General features: G+C 44.1%; 1 protein-coding gene across 1 annotated transcript in view; it reads left to right on the top strand.

The window, feature by feature from the left end:
• Positions 1-3938: 3938 nt before the first annotated feature.
• otog (otogelin) overlaps positions 3939-17936 on the top strand; it is a gene marked incomplete at both ends in the record, with an annotated part of 184575 nt that continues 170577 nt past the window's right edge. Inside the window, 5 exons of the mRNA XM_083652849.1 lie at positions 3939-3977; positions 7326-7478; positions 7751-8630; positions 9234-9332; positions 13898-14058. Coding sequence (XP_083508975.1) covers positions 3939-3977; positions 7326-7478; positions 7751-8630; positions 9234-9332; positions 13898-14058 — 1332 coding nt within the window. The remainder of the gene's footprint in view (positions 3978-7325; positions 7479-7750; positions 8631-9233; positions 9333-13897; positions 14059-17936) is intronic.

Below are 17936 nucleotides of genomic sequence, written 5' to 3'. Positions count from 1 at the left end.
GCTGTAACTGAATTTAATCACAATTGTGGTCCAAGGCATGGTATTTACATTATTACATTATAGGCAATAGGCTACTACACTATTGTTTCAGAAGTTTATATCTGTTTGGTGTGTCTAATATCATTGTTTAGGTATACAGTATTTGGAAAGTATAATTATACCAGTACAGAACGTGGAAAAAGTGTGATTCTCTGCCCAAATGTTATTCGCTGCTCTATGGCCCAGGCAGCTGCTTTTATCTGGATCAAACAGTCTGAACGTGCTTTATTTATTTATTTAACCTTTGTTTGGGGTCCCGCTGAGATACAAAGAGTTATTTTTCAAGGGAAGCCGCCAACATAGAGAGTGTTAGGGTTAACCCTAACCAGTTAGGTGATCCTAACCCTAACCAACATATAGAGTGTTAGGGTTAACCCTAACCAGTTAGGTGATCCTAACCCTAACCAACATAGAGGGTGTTAGGGTTAACCCTAACCAGTTAGGTGATCCTAACCCTAACCAACACATAGAGAGTGTTAGGGTAACCCTAAACAGTTAGGTGATCCTAACCAACATAGCAGCATCAAAACTGATACAAGCTACATTAAGGAACAAACATGCAATAAAATCATCAACATGTGCAATTATGACAAGGAGTTCCCCCCTTTTTAATTCACTATTATTATTAAAATTATTATTATTATTCTTGTTTTCTTTTCTCTCTCTTTTCTTCTTTCTGTATAAGTTGCTGCAGGTTTAGGTTGCTCTGAAGTGAGTTCTGAATCTTGGATGGATTTAGACATAAAAGTGTATCAATGGGTGAGCCTGCGTGCAGACAGAGAGGCCAGTCAGCCGACAGGGCAGACAGGCTGCAGTCTTTGTCCAACTTTAATGTCTCTTGTCTTGTCATCAAATAATTATAATGTGGCCAAACAGTTTATAGCGTAATCAGGCATGACACTTTATGCTCGTTACTTTGGTATGTATGCTGGTATGTCTAATATCCTTCTTTATTTGCCGCTGTATCGCACAGTTTATATCAGTCTACAGCTGTTTCTATTGAGATCTAGTCATAATATAATGTGCAAATACAAATAACGTTATGTATGTGGTAAATGTAATAGTAGCAAAGGCTGTGTCTTTTTTCAACTTTAAGGTCTCTTGTGACACCAAATGAGTGTTTGCAATTTATAGTGTAATAACGATGAGTTTGGTATGACTAATATCCTTGTTTAGAGTTATATATTTGAAACTACAATAAACAGGATTTATGAAATGGTTGAAATTATCCTTAGGACTCTGCATTATTTGACCCTAGATTATAACAACCAACCAACCCAGTCCCTTTTACCACTTTCAATATCTGCAGTTTGATGGTAGTCAGTTGTTTGGCACAATTACTGCCTGGAGCCTGTGATATTCTCAGCTCGGTCACAGCTCAGAGGAGAACACTTTCTGTTCCTGTGATGTTCTCAGCTCAGTCACAGCTCAGAGGAGAACACTTTCTGTTCCTGTGATGTTCTCAGCTCAGTCACAGCTCAGAGGAGAACACTTTCTGTTCCTGTGATATTCTCAGCTCAGTCACAGCTCAGAGAACACTTTCTGTTCCTGTGATGTTCTCAGCTCAGTCACAGCTCAGAGGAGAACACTTTCTGTTCCTGTGATGTTCTCAGCTCAGTCACAGCTTAGAGGAGAACACTTTCTGTTCCTGTGATGTTCTCAGCTCAGTCACAGCTTAGAGGAGAACACTTTCTGTTCCTGTGATGTTCTCAGCTCAGTCACAGCTCAGAGAACACTTTCTGTTCCTGTGATGTTCTCAGCTCAGTCACAGCTCAGAGGAGAACACTTTCTGTTCCTGTGATGTTCTCAGCTCAGTCACAGCTCAGAGGAGAACACTTTCTGTTCCTGTGATGTTCTCAGCTCAGTCACAGCTTAGAGGAGAACACTTTCTGTTCCTGTGATGTTCTCAGCTCAGTCACAGCTCAGAGAACACTTTCTGTTCCTGTGATGTTCTCAGCTCAGTCACAGCTCAGAGGAGAACACTTTATGTTCCTGTGATGTTCTCAGCTCAGTCACAGCTTAGAGGAGAACACTTTCTGTTCCTGTGATGTTCTCAGCTCAGTCACAGCTCAGAGGAGAACACTTTCTGTTCCTGTGATGTTCTCAGCTCAGTCACAGCTCAGAGGAGAACACCTTCTGTGCCTGTGATGTTCTCAGCTCAGTCACAGCTCAGAGGAGAACACTTTCTGTGGGAAACATTTGGAGACATCCACAAGGAAAAGCAGCTGTGTTAATTTTCTAGAATTTATAGAGAGTCAAAGGCATGCCCACTTCCGGGTTAAGCATATGAACCAAGGGACTGTCATTGTATTTCCCATAGACATTTCGTAAAATGCAAAAAATAGTGTTACTTGGTCAACAAGTGATTCAACTATTTAGGATCAGGAGAGATAAAAAAACAAACCCCTTTTTGAAGTGAAATGTGGTCAATCACGATTCAGTAGGTCACGGGTTGGCTTGGCTCCAGCCTTAAAATCCGTTATAGCACACACACACACACACACACACACACACACACACACACACACACACACGCACACACTCTTTTCTCACAGATCGTCACAATCACACATAGCCTAGTTAAAATCTAAAATGTTTTAGCAAGTATGTAATCAAAGATTCAGTAGTCACCGTCCGGCCATATAGTTGTACCCAAAAATCGTTTGTTGACCAGAATAGAGAGCCAAGGTTACGCCCACTCCCGGTTTAGGGATGAGCACCAAGATATTTAATCTGCCATTTTTTCCATTTAGTAAAATGCTAAAATGGTTTGGTTTGTGCTGCTATTTGATTAGTTTGGTCTGTGCTGCTGTTTGGTTTAGTCTGTGCTGCTGTTTGATTGGTTTGCTCTGTGCTGCTGTTTGATTGGTTTGGTCTGTGCTGCTATTTGATTGGTTTGGTCTGTGCTGCTGTTTGATTAGTTTGGTCTGTGCTGTTGTTTGATTGGTTTGGTCTGTGCTGTTGTTTGATTAGTTTGGTCTGTGCTGTTGTTTGATTGGTTTGGTCTGTGCTGTTGTTTGATTAGTTTGGTCTGTGCTGCTATTTGATTGGTTTGGTCTGTGCTGCTGTTTGATTGGGTTGCTCTGTACTGCTGTTTGATTGGTTTGGTCTGTGCTGCTGTTTGATTGGTTTAGTCTGTGCTGCTGTTTGGTTTAGTCTGTGCTGCTGTTTGATTGGTTTGCTCTGTGCTGCTGTTTGATTGGTTTAGTATGTGCTGCTGTTTGATTGGTTTAGTTTGTGCTGCTGTTTGATTGGTTTGGTATGTGCTGCCTGTTTGATTGGTTTGGTCTGTGCTGCCTGTTTGATTGGTTTGGTCTGTGCTGCCTGTTTGATTGGTTTGGTCTGTGCTGCCTGTTTGATTGTGTTGTCTGTTTGATTGGTTTGGTCTGTGCTGCCTGTTTGATTGGTTTGGTCTGTGCTCGCTGTTTGATTGGTTTGGTCTGTGCTCGCTGTTTGATTGTGTTGTCTGTTTGATTGGTTTGGTCTGTGCTGCCTGTTTGATTTATTCACTTTCAGAAAATTGGTTGTGATTCTCCTTGGTTTATTTATTTTTAATTGCAGTGCAAGTCTCCTGTGCTGTTGACAGAGCCAACATTTCTAACTGGAATGACTTTCATAAGTGAGTATTGTTTTATTATGAAAATCACAACATTTATTTTATTTTCTATTATTATTATCATCGTATTATTGTCATCATCACCACCTTTAGTCAGCTCAGTATGTAGCAGCAGAACAAACCAGGCCTTGTTCTCTCTCTCTCTCTCTCTCTCTCACTCTCTGTCTCTCTGTCTCTCTCTCTCTGGTTCTCTCTCTGTGTCTCTCTGTCTGTCTCTCTGTGTGTGTCTCTCTCTCTCTCTCTCTGGTTCGCTCTCTCTCTCTCCAGCAGCAGCAGCAGGATAATGCTGCAGAAATGGGACACCTCTTCCCAGGGAGGCCAGGTAGGTTTCGCACGCACGCACGCACGCACGCACGCACGCACGCACGCACGCACGCACACACACACACACACACACACACACACACACACACACACACACACACACACACACACACACACACCACAACGCAGCTATAGACTATTTTCACAGCAACCGTTTTGGGGTGGTAAAGCGGATGTAGACAGGTGTTCCAGTGGCCCTCAGTGGCTGCGTCTTTGTCACGACCCCTCACTGGCTTTCTCATGACCCCCAGATGAAAATGTCAGTCTGAAAGAGACAATGGTCCTCCAGCGGAAATAAACAACTTTGGCACTGATTGACAAGTACATTTGAAATTGGCACTTCATATCAAAAAGGCTGCCTGCACTACAAGACTATTCCCCCGATTTTAGCTAGGATTCCCAGTTTGGCAGAGTCTGTCTTTGTCGACACTAGTCTGCAGTTGTTGTGGCCAATTGGCACCAAAATCTCTAAGTGTCTGATGGGTACAGATTCTAATCATCAAGTGTGTGTGATGGGAACAGACTGCCTCCCGACACCAGTCGGAGCCACAACAATTATATCAAACATGTTTGAATTTCTAAGCCGACTCTGGATGCAGTCGTGTAGTGTAAACTCACAAACAACTCCAACACATATTAACCTCGCGTCACCAGGCTCTTCTCGGCGAGAAAGAGCCTGGCTCCCGCCCACAATTGATTTTGTCACCCTACTGGTTCCGGCCTAGAGCCCGCCCTAGACCGGATGGCAGCGTTTCTAGCTCGTCAACTTTCACGTTAACTTGACAATTTGACCCAAGTATCAGAACGGCAAACAACAAAACAAAAGATGGACGTACCGAAGTTCTTTTAGAAACATTGCGGATTCACAATCTCACATCTTTTAAGCCAATACAGAAGCTTTGCATCAGACAATTAATCGAGGGAAGAGACATCAAGCTAACAGCAACACAGATGTTTTTTGGCGCACTGCCTTCCGGTGTTCATTCTGGTTCCGTGGTTTACGCCCCATGACAAAAAGCGGGGTGGAAGGTGCCCAGACTAAACACATATAGCTATTGAAAAACTATGATGCTGATGCAGTAACAAGCCAATATAGTGTTTAGCCCACACCAGAAGCCAGCTAACATAACCGCGCCGCGTCAAGATAATCGCAACAAAGAAGATTTTTTTGGCGCACTTGTTTCCTGTTTCCTTGGTTTACGGTGTAAAGCGATGTAAAGCGTGCTGTGAGACCGTCTGGCCTCCAGCCCTGGGTGGGTGTGCACTTTCACAGTTTACAAAGGGCACTAGCCGGGACCCGCCTCATAGTTGACATCGTAACCGGCAAATCAGGAACGCTGCTGGCGAAACGGTAATGGTTGCCTCCATGGCTGTCCGCCTCAAGCAGTAACGTCAACGTTTGTCGAGTTTAAATAGCCATAATAGCCAGTTATTGCAGAAATAGACTCAATAACAACAATTAAGCAAGTACAGGAGTTTGCAACAGCAGAGTTTTCTTAGCGGAAAAGATGTTTTCGCCGTTCTCCCGAGTGGATTTGGATTTGACTGGATCCAACGCTGACTGGCTGAAGGAACACTGCAAACACTGGGTGACGGTCTGGTTCACCTGACCGGCTGCTTTACGAGGCTAACGTTGCTGTGGACGTAGTGCCAAACTAGAATCTAGCAGACTATTTTCTAGCGGAAGCAATACAATAATTTTTAAATCAATATTTATTTAGTAAGTAGCCATGTAATAAGTGTGAGGAGGGGTCTTCTTACATTACAGTTGTTTCTGATTTGATTTGGGGGGTCTTTTGTAAAGAACAAACAACACATTTAAATAACAAAAGAGCCCAATGTGCAGAGCCTTGGAAAGCTCACACACACACACACACACACACACACACACACACACACACACACACACACACACACACACACACACACACACACACACACACACACACACACAATGCACTGCCTTGGAAAGCTAGCAGTAAAGTGGCAAACTAAATGAGTAACAACTGTATCCCTTACTTATGTGTGTCCTAATCTAAAGTGTTAGAGTATTAACAGACTCTGGTGTCCCAGCAGGACTATAGAGTGGCTGTGTGTGTGTGTGTGTGTGCGTGCGTGCGTGTGCGTGTGTGTGTGTGTGTGTGTGTGTGTGTGTGTGTGTGTGTGTGTGTGTGTGTGCATGTGCGTGCGTGCGTGTGTGTGCACTGCTATCGGCTCCATCAGTCGCAGCTTTTGTCCCGTTTCACCTCCGGCTCAGAGAGGCGTGAGAATCCACAACACCACACTGTAGGACCAACAAAGCAATTAACACCCCCTTACACACACACACGTTTACGCACACACGTTTACACACACACACACACACACACACACACACACACACACACACACACACACACACACACACACACACACACACACACACACACACACACACACACACACACACACACACACAGCTCTCTCTGGAGGGAGGGTTTGGAGCTCAGAGCTGAGACCAGAGAAGCACAGCCTTCCTCCATAGATAGGCCTATGTGACATTTCTGAAGCTAAAGTATGTTGGATATCACGTTCCTACATACGTATATATATATATATATATATATATATATATATATATATAGATATATATAGATACGTGTATATTCAACGCTGTTTTAGTTTTGTGTAGTTTTCAAAGTATGCAGCAACGTTTTCAAATTGAAGGAACACGCCAACGTTTTGGGAGATTTGCCTATTTGCCATATTGAATATGTGTGTGTATATGTGTGTGTGTGCGTTTGTGCGTTTGTGCGTGTGTGTGTGTGTGTGTGTATGTGTGTGCGTTTGTGCGTGTGTGTAAGTGTGTGTGTGTGTATATGTGTGTGTGCGTGTGTGTCACCTGTTCTTAATGAAGACTGGATGACAGCAGTTTTCTCTCCCCGTCCTCATTAGCTGCAGCTGCTGTGACTCTGGGAGGAATTTCAGCCAAAACAAAACACAGAGTTGTAACATGTTTTTGGGCGTCCGACATTTTAATCAAATCCTTACTTAATCTGTCACCCGAGAGCCCAGTTTGTTTCTTGGCTCTCGGGTAACAGATTAATTTGCTTAATTTAATATTAAAGTCGGGGAACTTTAGCGTGATTAATTAAGAGAATCGGTTTGCGTTACGAGGACTTAGTTTTGGTTTGCAGAAAACCAAACTGTTCCCAGCGACTCGCTGGCTTTGCAAAACGCCGCAGAGGCTCCGGTGTGTAAATAATCGGCTTTAATACGTTGGGTCGGTCCAGGATCAAACTGTGGCTGAAGAGTTTCTTGTTTGTTTCCCTGAAGAGTTTGTTGTTGTTTATTTGTTTCTCTGCAGGAGCTTCAGAGGGCAGCTGCTGTGTTACAAACCAACACCACTTCCTCCTGGCCAGCAGGAAGCCAGGCGGCCGCCACGCCCGGCCTATCTGCCATCAGCTCAGAGCGGACGCCAGATGCCACGCCAGGCCACTCATTACCTGGCCAATCACAGGCCAGCTCAGCATTATCTAACTTATCACTGAATAGCACAATGCCATCCAACCAATCGCTAACGGGCTCAACAACATCCGGCCAATCAACAGCCAGTTCCACAACATCCATCCAATCAACAGCCAGTTCAACAACCTCCATGCAATCACCAACTAGCTCAACAGCAGGCAAGGTGTTATCGGACCAATCACATGCCAGCTCAGCATCATCTAACCTATCACTGACCAGCACAACATCGTCCAACCAATCACTAACAGGCTCAACAGCATCTAGCCAATCAAAAGCCAGTTCAACACCGTCCAACCAATCACCAACAAGCTCAACAACATCCAGCAAATCAACAGCCAGTTCAACAACATCCAGCCAATCAAGAGCCAGTTCAACAACATCCAGCCAATCAAGAGCCAGTTCAACAACATCCAGCCAATCACCAGCCGGTTCAATAACATCCAGCCAATCAACAGCCAGTTCAGCAGCATCCAGCCAACTGACAGTCAGTTCCACAGCATCCAGCCAACCGACAGTCGTTTCAACAGCATCCAGCCAACCGACAGTCATTTCAACAGCATCCAGCCAACCGACAGTCATTTCAACAGCATCCAGCCAACCGACAGTCAGTTCCACAGCATCCAGCCAACCGACAGTCGTTTCAACAGCATCCAGCCAACCGACAGTCATTTCAACAGCATCCAGCCAACCCACAGTCAGTTCCACAGCATCCAGCCAACCGACAGTCAGTTCCACAGCATCCAGCCAACCGACAGTCGTTTCAACAGCATCCAGCCAACCGACAGTCATTTCAACAGCATCCAGCCAACCAACAGTAATTTCAACAGCATCCAGCCAACCGACAGTCATTTCAACAGCATCCAGCCAACCAACAGTAATTTCAACAGCATCCAGCCAACCAACAGTCATTTCAACAGCATCCAGCCAACCAACAGTCAGTTCAACGTTATCCAGCCAACCAACAGTAATTTCAACAGCATCCAGCCAACCAACAGTCAGTTCCACAGCATCCAGCCAACCGACAGTCATTTCAACAGCATCCAGCCAACCAACAGTCGGTTCAACAGCATCCAGCCAACCGACAGTCGGTTCAACAGCATCCAGCCAACCGACAGTCAGTTCAACAGCATCCAGCCAACCGGCAGTCAGTTCAACAGCATTTAACCAATCACCAGCCAGTTCAACAACATCCAGCCAATCACCAGCCAACTCAACAACATCCAGCCATCTACCAACCAGCATAACAACATCCAACAAATCACAAGCCAGTTCAATGCCAGGACACCAATTTTCATCCACCTCAAAATCCTCAGACCAATCACCAACCATATCAACACCATCCAACCAATCACCAAACAGCTCAACACAATTCAACCAATCACCAACCAACTCAACATCCCCTAACCAATCAGCATCTAGCACAGGCACCACAGCAGCCAGTACCTTGCCAGCCATACAATCTCCAGTCAATGGTTTGTTTTTGTCCAGACAGTCCAAGGAAGCTGGGAGAGCATCACTGCGCCGAGTCCCAGGTACTAACACACTGAGTCCAGCTTGTCTTGTTGTTAAACATACTGTAAATTATAGCCGTACCCAGGTGGCAAAGGGGGTTTACAGACATGAAATGTTATAAAAGGTTGTGATGCAGAAATATCTGATATTTAAGATCATAACCTGGGTGCACAACCTGGTCAACTACTGTAGCTACTGGAAAAATGATTTATTAATTGTGCGTGTGTGTTTTCAGATCCCTGTGTGTTTCCCTGTCTGAATGGTGGCCGCTGCGTTCGACCAGAGTCCTGTGACTGCAGCCGGTACCAGGCCACCGGACACAGGTGTCAGACAGGTAAGACACAGAGAGTCAGACAGGTTAACAACGGCTACTTCTTTTTTTGCCCTTGTGAAATATATTTCAGGGGCATTTTGGATAATTTCCTGTGCAGTTTTATCAAATGTTGGGAAATACCTATAGGCTTAGACCAATCAATGACTCTTAACCAAGCATATTTTATTTCTAAAAGTTCATAAACAATCACAGTTGAAAATCCTCATATCCTATCTCAACAACACTGTTGATTGTCTGACATGTTATGTAATGTACTTGGCAAAAACTTTTCAATTAACATGCCTTATGGCATAGACAAAAAGCATATATCAACAGTAGACTCTTGAACAGCTTTTTCAGGCCCTGGGCACAGCAGGAGAGGGTCAGCGACTGTTTCTATATAATTTTGACCTCTAGTCATTAAAACATGTTCCATGTGTGGTAACCTCACAGTAAGTGAGCCACTGGTGTTTAACCTTGACAACGCCACCTTCAGTTTCACTGAGCAGAAGGAGCTCAACACCAAGAATGTATTCAAAAACACCATTAACTGACTGGTTCTTAAAAGTCACCCAGAATGAGGCATGAATCAAGTTTAGCCAAAGATATACAGTTTTTAATACAATAAATGTTCAGGGTACAAGATATATATATATATACGGTATGTTAAAAAGTTAAAAAATTGCTCAGACAAGTAGGCTATCTTCCTCTGGCCAACCGTCCGCCCGGGTGCTCGAAGTGCCTGAGTGCACGCCCGCACTCCGCTTCAGCAGCGGTGCGCCTGAGTAGAGAGAGAGCGAGAAGAAAAACCATGTGCACACTTAGTCCTTATCACTACACCACCTGAGTACAAGAAGATTGCCCTCCTACACCAGCACAGGCCCGGCGTTGGGCCTGACCGGGCCGGGCCCCCCCATTCCCCAAACTGCCCCCCCCATTGAAAAAAACAAAACGTTTTTCCGTTTTTCTGTTTTAAAGTTTAAAACGGAATCTGGCTGTCATTAGGCATTGATTAACTGAATGCTATTGCTAACTGTTACTTTGAACATCCATTTGCAATGATTCTGGCTGGATATTAACTATTGTACATTTGTCACAATGAATGCAATTTGTGCACAATGTGTAAATACATTTAATATTAATTGTTTAGGCCTAATTATTTGTAAAGTCACAACACATTAGATATGTGTGTAGTTCTTCATAGATTTAGCCTCTTCACTTTGCTCTCAAATGTAGCCTGGGTAAACCCATCCCCCACGTGACCTGCTCTCAGACCTGATAGTGACTGGGAACTGAGAGAGCAGGTCACGTGGTGGCTGGGTTTACCTAGGCTATCTCAAATGCACCAGGTTGACGAATTTTACTTTAAAATGTACAAAATCTTCTTCCGGGGGAGAATCCCCCTGGATCCCCCTTGGGTAGCTTGGCCCCCCCAAGCTAGGGGCAGGCCCCCTCTGTAATTTGGGTCTGGAGCCGGGCCTGCACCAGCACCACACCAGAAGCTGCAACGGGGTCGGAACAGCACTCTGCAAGCTACCAAGGACCAGGACGCGCCCTGCCACAGCGAGACGGTGGCCAACTAGAGGAGTACAATGAGAACAGAGCGTTGGCACATAACCACACCACGCACAGTGGTATTAAATGGCGGTTTCACAATACAAGATGGATAGCAATGAAAATCAAAACCCTAAGGAAACAGTGGCTGATCCGGCATATTAGTAGTCTGCCCGCCTGGATTTCTGAGTTGTTGTATTTGGCATTGCCAACATACCCAGGTTAAGTCTCCTGCATGCACAAGACGCTTGATGGATTTAACCAATTGGTCAAGCCTCCCGACTCACTGGCTTGAGTCCACTTTGAAGAGGAGCAATAGACTACATGCACAACTTCTTTACTTCCTGAAATTAGTACAGCTTCTTTATTTCCTGTCCTACACTATTGGATGAACTGATGAATCAGGTGCCTGATCATTGTTGTGACTGCAGCACATCAGGTGTGCAGGTGTGCAGATCAGGTGTGCCTGACCATTGTTGTGACTGCAGCACATCAGGTGTGCAGGTGTGCAGATCAGGTGTGCCTGACCATTGTTGTGACTGCAGCACATCAGGTGTGCAGGTGTGCAGATCAGGTGTGCCTGACCATTGTTGTGACTGCAGCACATCAGGTGTGCAGGTGTGCAGATCAGGTGTGCCTGATCATTCTTGTGACTGCAGCACATCAGGTGTGCAGATCAGGTGTGCCTGATCATTGTTGTGACTGCAGCACATCAGGTGTGCAGATCAGGTGTGCCTGATCATTGTTGTGACTGCAGCACATCAGGTGTGCATGATCATTGTTGTGACTGCAGCACACCTGACATTAATCAGTTCATCCAATAGTGATGACAGGAAATAAAGAAGCTGGGCCCCGTTCCAATACCCATACTTGTACTTCTTTCTTGTAGTATGTACTGCCGCTGCCCTCACAAAGTATGGATTGTAGTGTGCAGCATGCATGCAAAATGCATACTATTGGGACACACTACATCTGTCGTCACGTGAGCTTCCTGAACTCCGACCTCTTGCTCACTTCCGCCGACGTCCGCAGCGCCACATTTGAGTTTTTTTTTTTTTTTTTTTTTTTTTAATTCAATAAACAAAGTCTGGCAGTAACAAACAGTACATTATACAAAAAATTCAGACTAAACATTTACAAAATTGGAACAGACAATCAAATAAACAAAATAAAATAAATAAAGCAAAAACATTAAGTCAGAGATCTAAACAGGAATCAAGATATGCATGTTTTGGTACACACCATGCTTGTTTGGTTTTAACATATTTCAAGGTTTTCTTAAAGTTAATGATCTCATTCATGAACACGCAGCTCAGTCAGTGCGACGTAACTCCAGTAGGTGGCGGTAATGCACAAAAAGTTGTTTGCCAACCGCCATAAAACATTAGAAGAAGAAGAAGAAGACATAACTTCCTGCTGCGCAAAGGATTGTGGGGAAGTTTGGCTGAAGCAGCATGCATCGATGCATACTCCGAAATAGGAGCTGATGTAGTACAACATCCTGGTACTCTTGGCATACTGCATCTGACATACTATGTATTGGGACATACTAAATCTTTTTTTGCCTACTAAATAGTATGGAAGTATGGGTATTGGAACGGGGCCCTGGACTAATTTCAGGAAGTAGTGGAGTTGTGCATGTAGCCCATTATTACCAAACAGTGGCATGACCTGACCTGTCTGAGAGGTCCACACCCATTGAAAGCCAAGCCAACCCTGGCTCCCTGGAGTAATAAGCCCTCCCCCACACACAGGCAGTGGTGGTGATTGCACCTGTAATTGGCAATCAGGTCCAGGGCACCACACATGTTCTTAAGTTAATGTTACCTAGAGAAACTAGCTGACCAGCTAGCTTGCGCTACCTGTCACTGAGGTAAATAACACTAGTAGTTGGAGGGGGTGGGGGTTGTGCAGGTATGGATGCCTACCTGGCCATTTTCGAGTCGCACTTTGCAAATACAGAATAAAAAATACATAAAGTATTAAACTCTTTATTTTATGGGCATTTAAAAGAAACTATCATCCCAATTTCAAGGGCAATTTTAGATTTTTTTGTGCTATTTTGCCCGGAGCCCCCACTCATTTCCTACCCTGGGTAAGACCCAGAGAGACAGATAGGTGTCAGACAGGTAAGACCCAGAGAGACAGACAGGTAAGACGCAGGATCAAAATCAATCAAAATCAACAATACAAATATTGGTAACCCATTGGAATAAGGGTATACTAACTTAATTAACAGTTAATTAACAGTTAATGTCATTCATTCATTCTTTTTTCTTTCTTTCAATGTGTCTAGTAATCATTTACAGTACTCCTGCCAGAAAGAAATCTTATCAAATTTGTCAAGTTTGTGGCTGTAAAGCTTCACTCGCATAGGTTTGCTTGATTATTTGCTCGAGTTGAAATTGTTCAACGGGTTAATGTTATCGAATTTAATCGAATTTAATCGTTAATCGAATTTAAAATGTTTAAGCACGTCTAAAGTATGCACATGACATGTGCACCTATGTGCAGTGAATATGCCACTGTCTCTGACTTGTCTTATTACTATACTGCCTTATTGCTTGTTGTGTCTCTTGTTGTTTTTGCACTCATATGCCCTGTTATATTTGTACTATGTTGTAAACGGAGTCCACAGCACAAGAATTTCACACGTGATACTTGTACCATGGAGTGACAATAAAAATCTTGAATCTTGGGTGATGAGGCGTCTGTCTGTCTGTCTGTCAGTCGGTCGGTCGGTCGGTCGGTCTGTGGAGAGATGGCAGCATCTCTGTCTTTGCAAGACTGTTGTGTTTGAAACAGCAGGAGGCCGAGGCTAACATACTGTATGGATTTTTAAAGTCAATAACATTCAGTAAATAGTGACACTATCCATTTCATTACTTCATGCACTGTATTTATCTAATAAAGATACAAATGTCAATTAGATGGTAATCTGCATGAGAAATAGAGAAAATAAATATTTTAATGATAGGCTAAGTAACATCTGTCGATGGAGCTTCTTCTCCTTCTTCTCCTTGTGTTTGCAGTGCCGAACCCGGGCTCAGAGCGGGAGATGGCGTGTCGCACCTGGGGCCAGTATAACTTTGAGACGTTTGACGGGCTGTACTACTACTTCCCCGGCCGCTGCACCTACACGCTGCTGAGGGACTGTGAGGAACACCAGACAACACCTGGACTCTCTGTGCAGGTCGGTAGTGTTGTGGTCGAGACCACCTAAACCGAGACCGAGTCGAGTCAAGACCAAGACTGAGGAGGGTGCGAGACTTGAGACAAAGACTAAGACCGTGGGTGTGTGTAGACCAAGACCAAGACCGAAGGGGGCAAGACCGAGTCAAGACCAAGACTGCGGGGGTTTGGGGGGGCAGGGATGGGGATGTGAGACCAAGACTGAGGGGAAGAAGGGAAAGGAGGTATGCGGGGACCAAGACCACACCAATGCGAGACCATTTTCAAGACCATTGCCCTATCTTGGTACAGGCGCTATCCTGTAACCTGTTTGCACGCCTTAACGTCTGCTTTATGCAGTCCGCCAGGCGCAAGTGTCCAGGTGTTATGCCGAGTTTTGCACCCCTGCCCAGCCGCCACTAAACGCATCCCCACCTCATGGGAGCATATTGTAATGATTTATACAGAAACATAACCGTTTAAAAAGGATATAATTGTCTGGGTAGACATGACCTCCCTGTTTTTTAAGTTAAAACAACCCAGAAATATGGTGGGGATGCAATTCTCGGTGTGGGGGGTGCAGAATTGTTCATGGCACCTGCCGCAGGTGCAAATTGGGGGCGTGCCAAGTCATCTGCGCCCCCAAAATGCCAGCGCAAATGGGATTTGGGCGGTCTTAAGCATCAGAATTATTCACAGGTGTTCCCTGGCAATGCCTGGCCATTGCATCAATCAAACCAATCAGATTCCCGTCTCACAGTCCCTGTAATACAGTTTGCACGAGGCATGCAATATACACTGTAATTCTCCCCATGTGTAATTTGGATGGGCCTATCTCACAATAACATCACATCATATACCTGTTCAAAACATCTGTGATTTGATGCAATTCAGGTTCTTTTGTTGACTGGAAATAACGTGTTTGTCCCTCCTGGAAGGGCGGGACAAAAGAAAAGACGAGAGGATTTAGAATGGACTCAATTAAAACTCTGTGAAAATGAGAGCTGCCGTGCCGAGGACAGAGACAGATGAAAGAGCTTGACTGTCTGTGGTGCCCCAACGACCCTCCGGGTTATGGGATAGGTGAAGGCAAGTAGGCTGTCCAAGTTTCCTGAATTAATTTGCCATTAACCCCTCTTTGCGATGTGATAAAAGTTTCTCAGTGAATTATAGTTGATTGCCTCACTGAATAATCTGCTGGTTACCCAATTTTAGGAGCAGAATTTGATGTCCTGGCGTGGCACGTCTGTGCGTAATGACTTATCCAAAAGGAATTCCTCTGCACTGCGCTGCATTTCTGCACTTAAGAGGTGCTTTTCAAAGCTCTTAGCCATTGCTCTAACAATGAAATAAATCATTATTTACTCATCTTAGTAAAATACAAATGGCGGTACAGTATATACTCATTGACAGAAGGCAATTCTTTGATCTGAAACACTGCAATTCCATATGACTGACCTTCAGAAAGGCTCAACACAGTGGGCAGAAAGAAGTGTAAAAAAAACCTTAGTCTTCTACTCTTCTTGTGTTGTTTTTGAGAGTGGGTCCAGCGGTACAACTTTCAAACTGTAAAGTTATTGCAATTGATGGAGCATTTTACACCAAATCACAGTAAAAATCTAATAAAAATAAATAAATCAGACAATACACAGGCAGGTAATGATGTCACTGCAGTTGTGGTATCGGCTGGTTTTGAAATAAAATCCTGAGTCCGCCTTGAGACCACCAAGACCAAGGGAGGGCGAGTCCGAGACGAGACCGAGACCATCACAATGTTGTCTTGAGACCAAAAGTGGTCTCAAGTCCTACAACACTATAGATCGGTTCTCCATGCTGCCTCCGCTCCCCTCCACCGGCTTGGTTCCTCGCCTCGGGGGAAGATTTGCTGGGCAGATTAGTGAAAGCTATCTGCTTATTAGAGTCAATTACCATTAAATACTGCAATTACCCACAATGCAACAGACCGTCACTTTGTTCCCCAAAGAGGCAGATGGAGGAACAGATACTGTCTGTGGGAAATTGACGAGAACACTGGACATCACACTGTCTTCTGACTTCAGGCTGATACAACAACAGCAACAACAACAACAACAGCAGCAGCAACAGTTAAAGGGATACGTCAACATTTTTGGAGATTTGCCTGTTTGCCATATTCCCAATAGTAAAACTAGTATGTGGATGCCTTTATCTTCACTGTGCATGCAGTACAAAGTGCGGTACACCTCTCACTGCTAGATAGCTTATATCGCATTCATGACAACTCGGATCTCAACACGGAACCTCCCCCCCGACATATTTGCGTTCACACTGCACTTCCCAAACACAGGCTACAGGTTGCTATAGCAACCCGTGTTCAGTTAACATTGTAGCTATCTACTAGCTAACAATGCTAACCGAATGAATTGAATTTCACATATTGCTCTAGTCAGATATGAACGAAACATAGACGGCACAAACACATTAACGTTAAATAACATTACATAATTAAGGTGTGACCACTCTTGTTTCTGTCCTGCGTGTTGACCCATTTATGGCACGGGAGTCGAGATGGATGGAGCACACAGTGGGACACACACAACCAGCAGGTCAGCACTACTGCAAGACGATCGGCAACTTGCTCCAACCACAGTTTGATGTAGTCTTTCTGTCTGACTTAACATTGTGACTTAACATTGTGATCGTATAGTGAATGACAAATCCATAAAAATAACAAAATAAATCTCATAACAAAAATAAATTATATTGTTTACCAATTTACAGTAACATTTTATAGCCCAATAATTTAACATATTTGATAGCTAAATAAAATGTAAACACTCCACACATACTGTATAGCCATATCAGTTACAGCAAAACAATTAAATGCAGTTTCAACAGTAGTCAACAGTCTCATCCCCATACTTGAAATGCCCATAGTTTTTTTTACAAGGAAATCTAATAAATCGTGCAATGCTGCCACCTTCGGTGCACAAAAATAACTGCAGTCACATTCCACAAACAGAAATGAATGGCTTTTTTATTACTACGATTCTCGTGCATTCCTTTATAACTGGGGACTGGTAATCTTACGACTTCAAAGGTCATGAGCTGGGCGGTGACATCATCAGAGCTGGTATTTCCCATTCCAAACTCGTAGGAGCCTCAGCAGCCCCAACCTCAAAAATCCAAGATGGCTGCACCGCGCAACAACATTAGTAGTAATCGTAGTAATATTGTTTAGCACTTGTGTTTTGTTTGTGTCTCATTAAATCAGCTGTACACACAGCACTGCATAACATCTATCTGTGTGGACATGAGGCTGCAGTGTTTGTATGCGCAAAATGCCGCAAAATGCCATGTTGTCAATTGTTATTGCTAACAATGGCTAGCCTGGCTAGCGACTGGATCTGACCAGTGAACAGTGAACTTCCCAGCTCAAGTTTTCTGCAAATGTGTAGTTGAGTTGACTCGGAGTCATGATAAACACTTTAGTTGATATTTAATTCGGGAGTCAGGCAGGAGGACATGTTAACATGACCATACCGGAACATGTACTGTATATGCTAACATCACGTTGCAACTCTCACGAGACTTGTAGCCGGGTACGGCAACACTGTGTAGCCAAACAGTATAACAGTGCAACTGTCTACAAAATGGAACACTAACAAAACTGATGTGATGTCATTTAGCCTCCACATCCGAGTTATTTTGCGATAAAGGAACGCATCTATAGGCTACTGTTGTTGCGCGGCACAGCCATCTTGGATTTTTTAGGTTGGGGCTGCTAGGCTCCTATGAGTTTGGAATGGGAAATACCAGCTCTGATGACGTCACCGCCCAGCTCATGACCTTTGAAGTCATAAGATTACCAGTCCCCAGTTATAAAGGAATGCACGATATGACATCAACTCGGACAATTTT

The sequence above is a fragment of the Poromitra crassiceps genome (genome assembly GCF_964638095.1).
Source record: "Poromitra crassiceps genome assembly, chromosome: 16".
NCBI classification, from domain to species: domain Eukaryota; kingdom Metazoa; phylum Chordata; class Actinopteri; order Beryciformes; family Melamphaidae; genus Poromitra; species Poromitra crassiceps.
The sequence above is the reverse complement of the archived record's forward strand: the minus strand, read 5'-3'. Positions and strand labels throughout refer to the sequence as shown.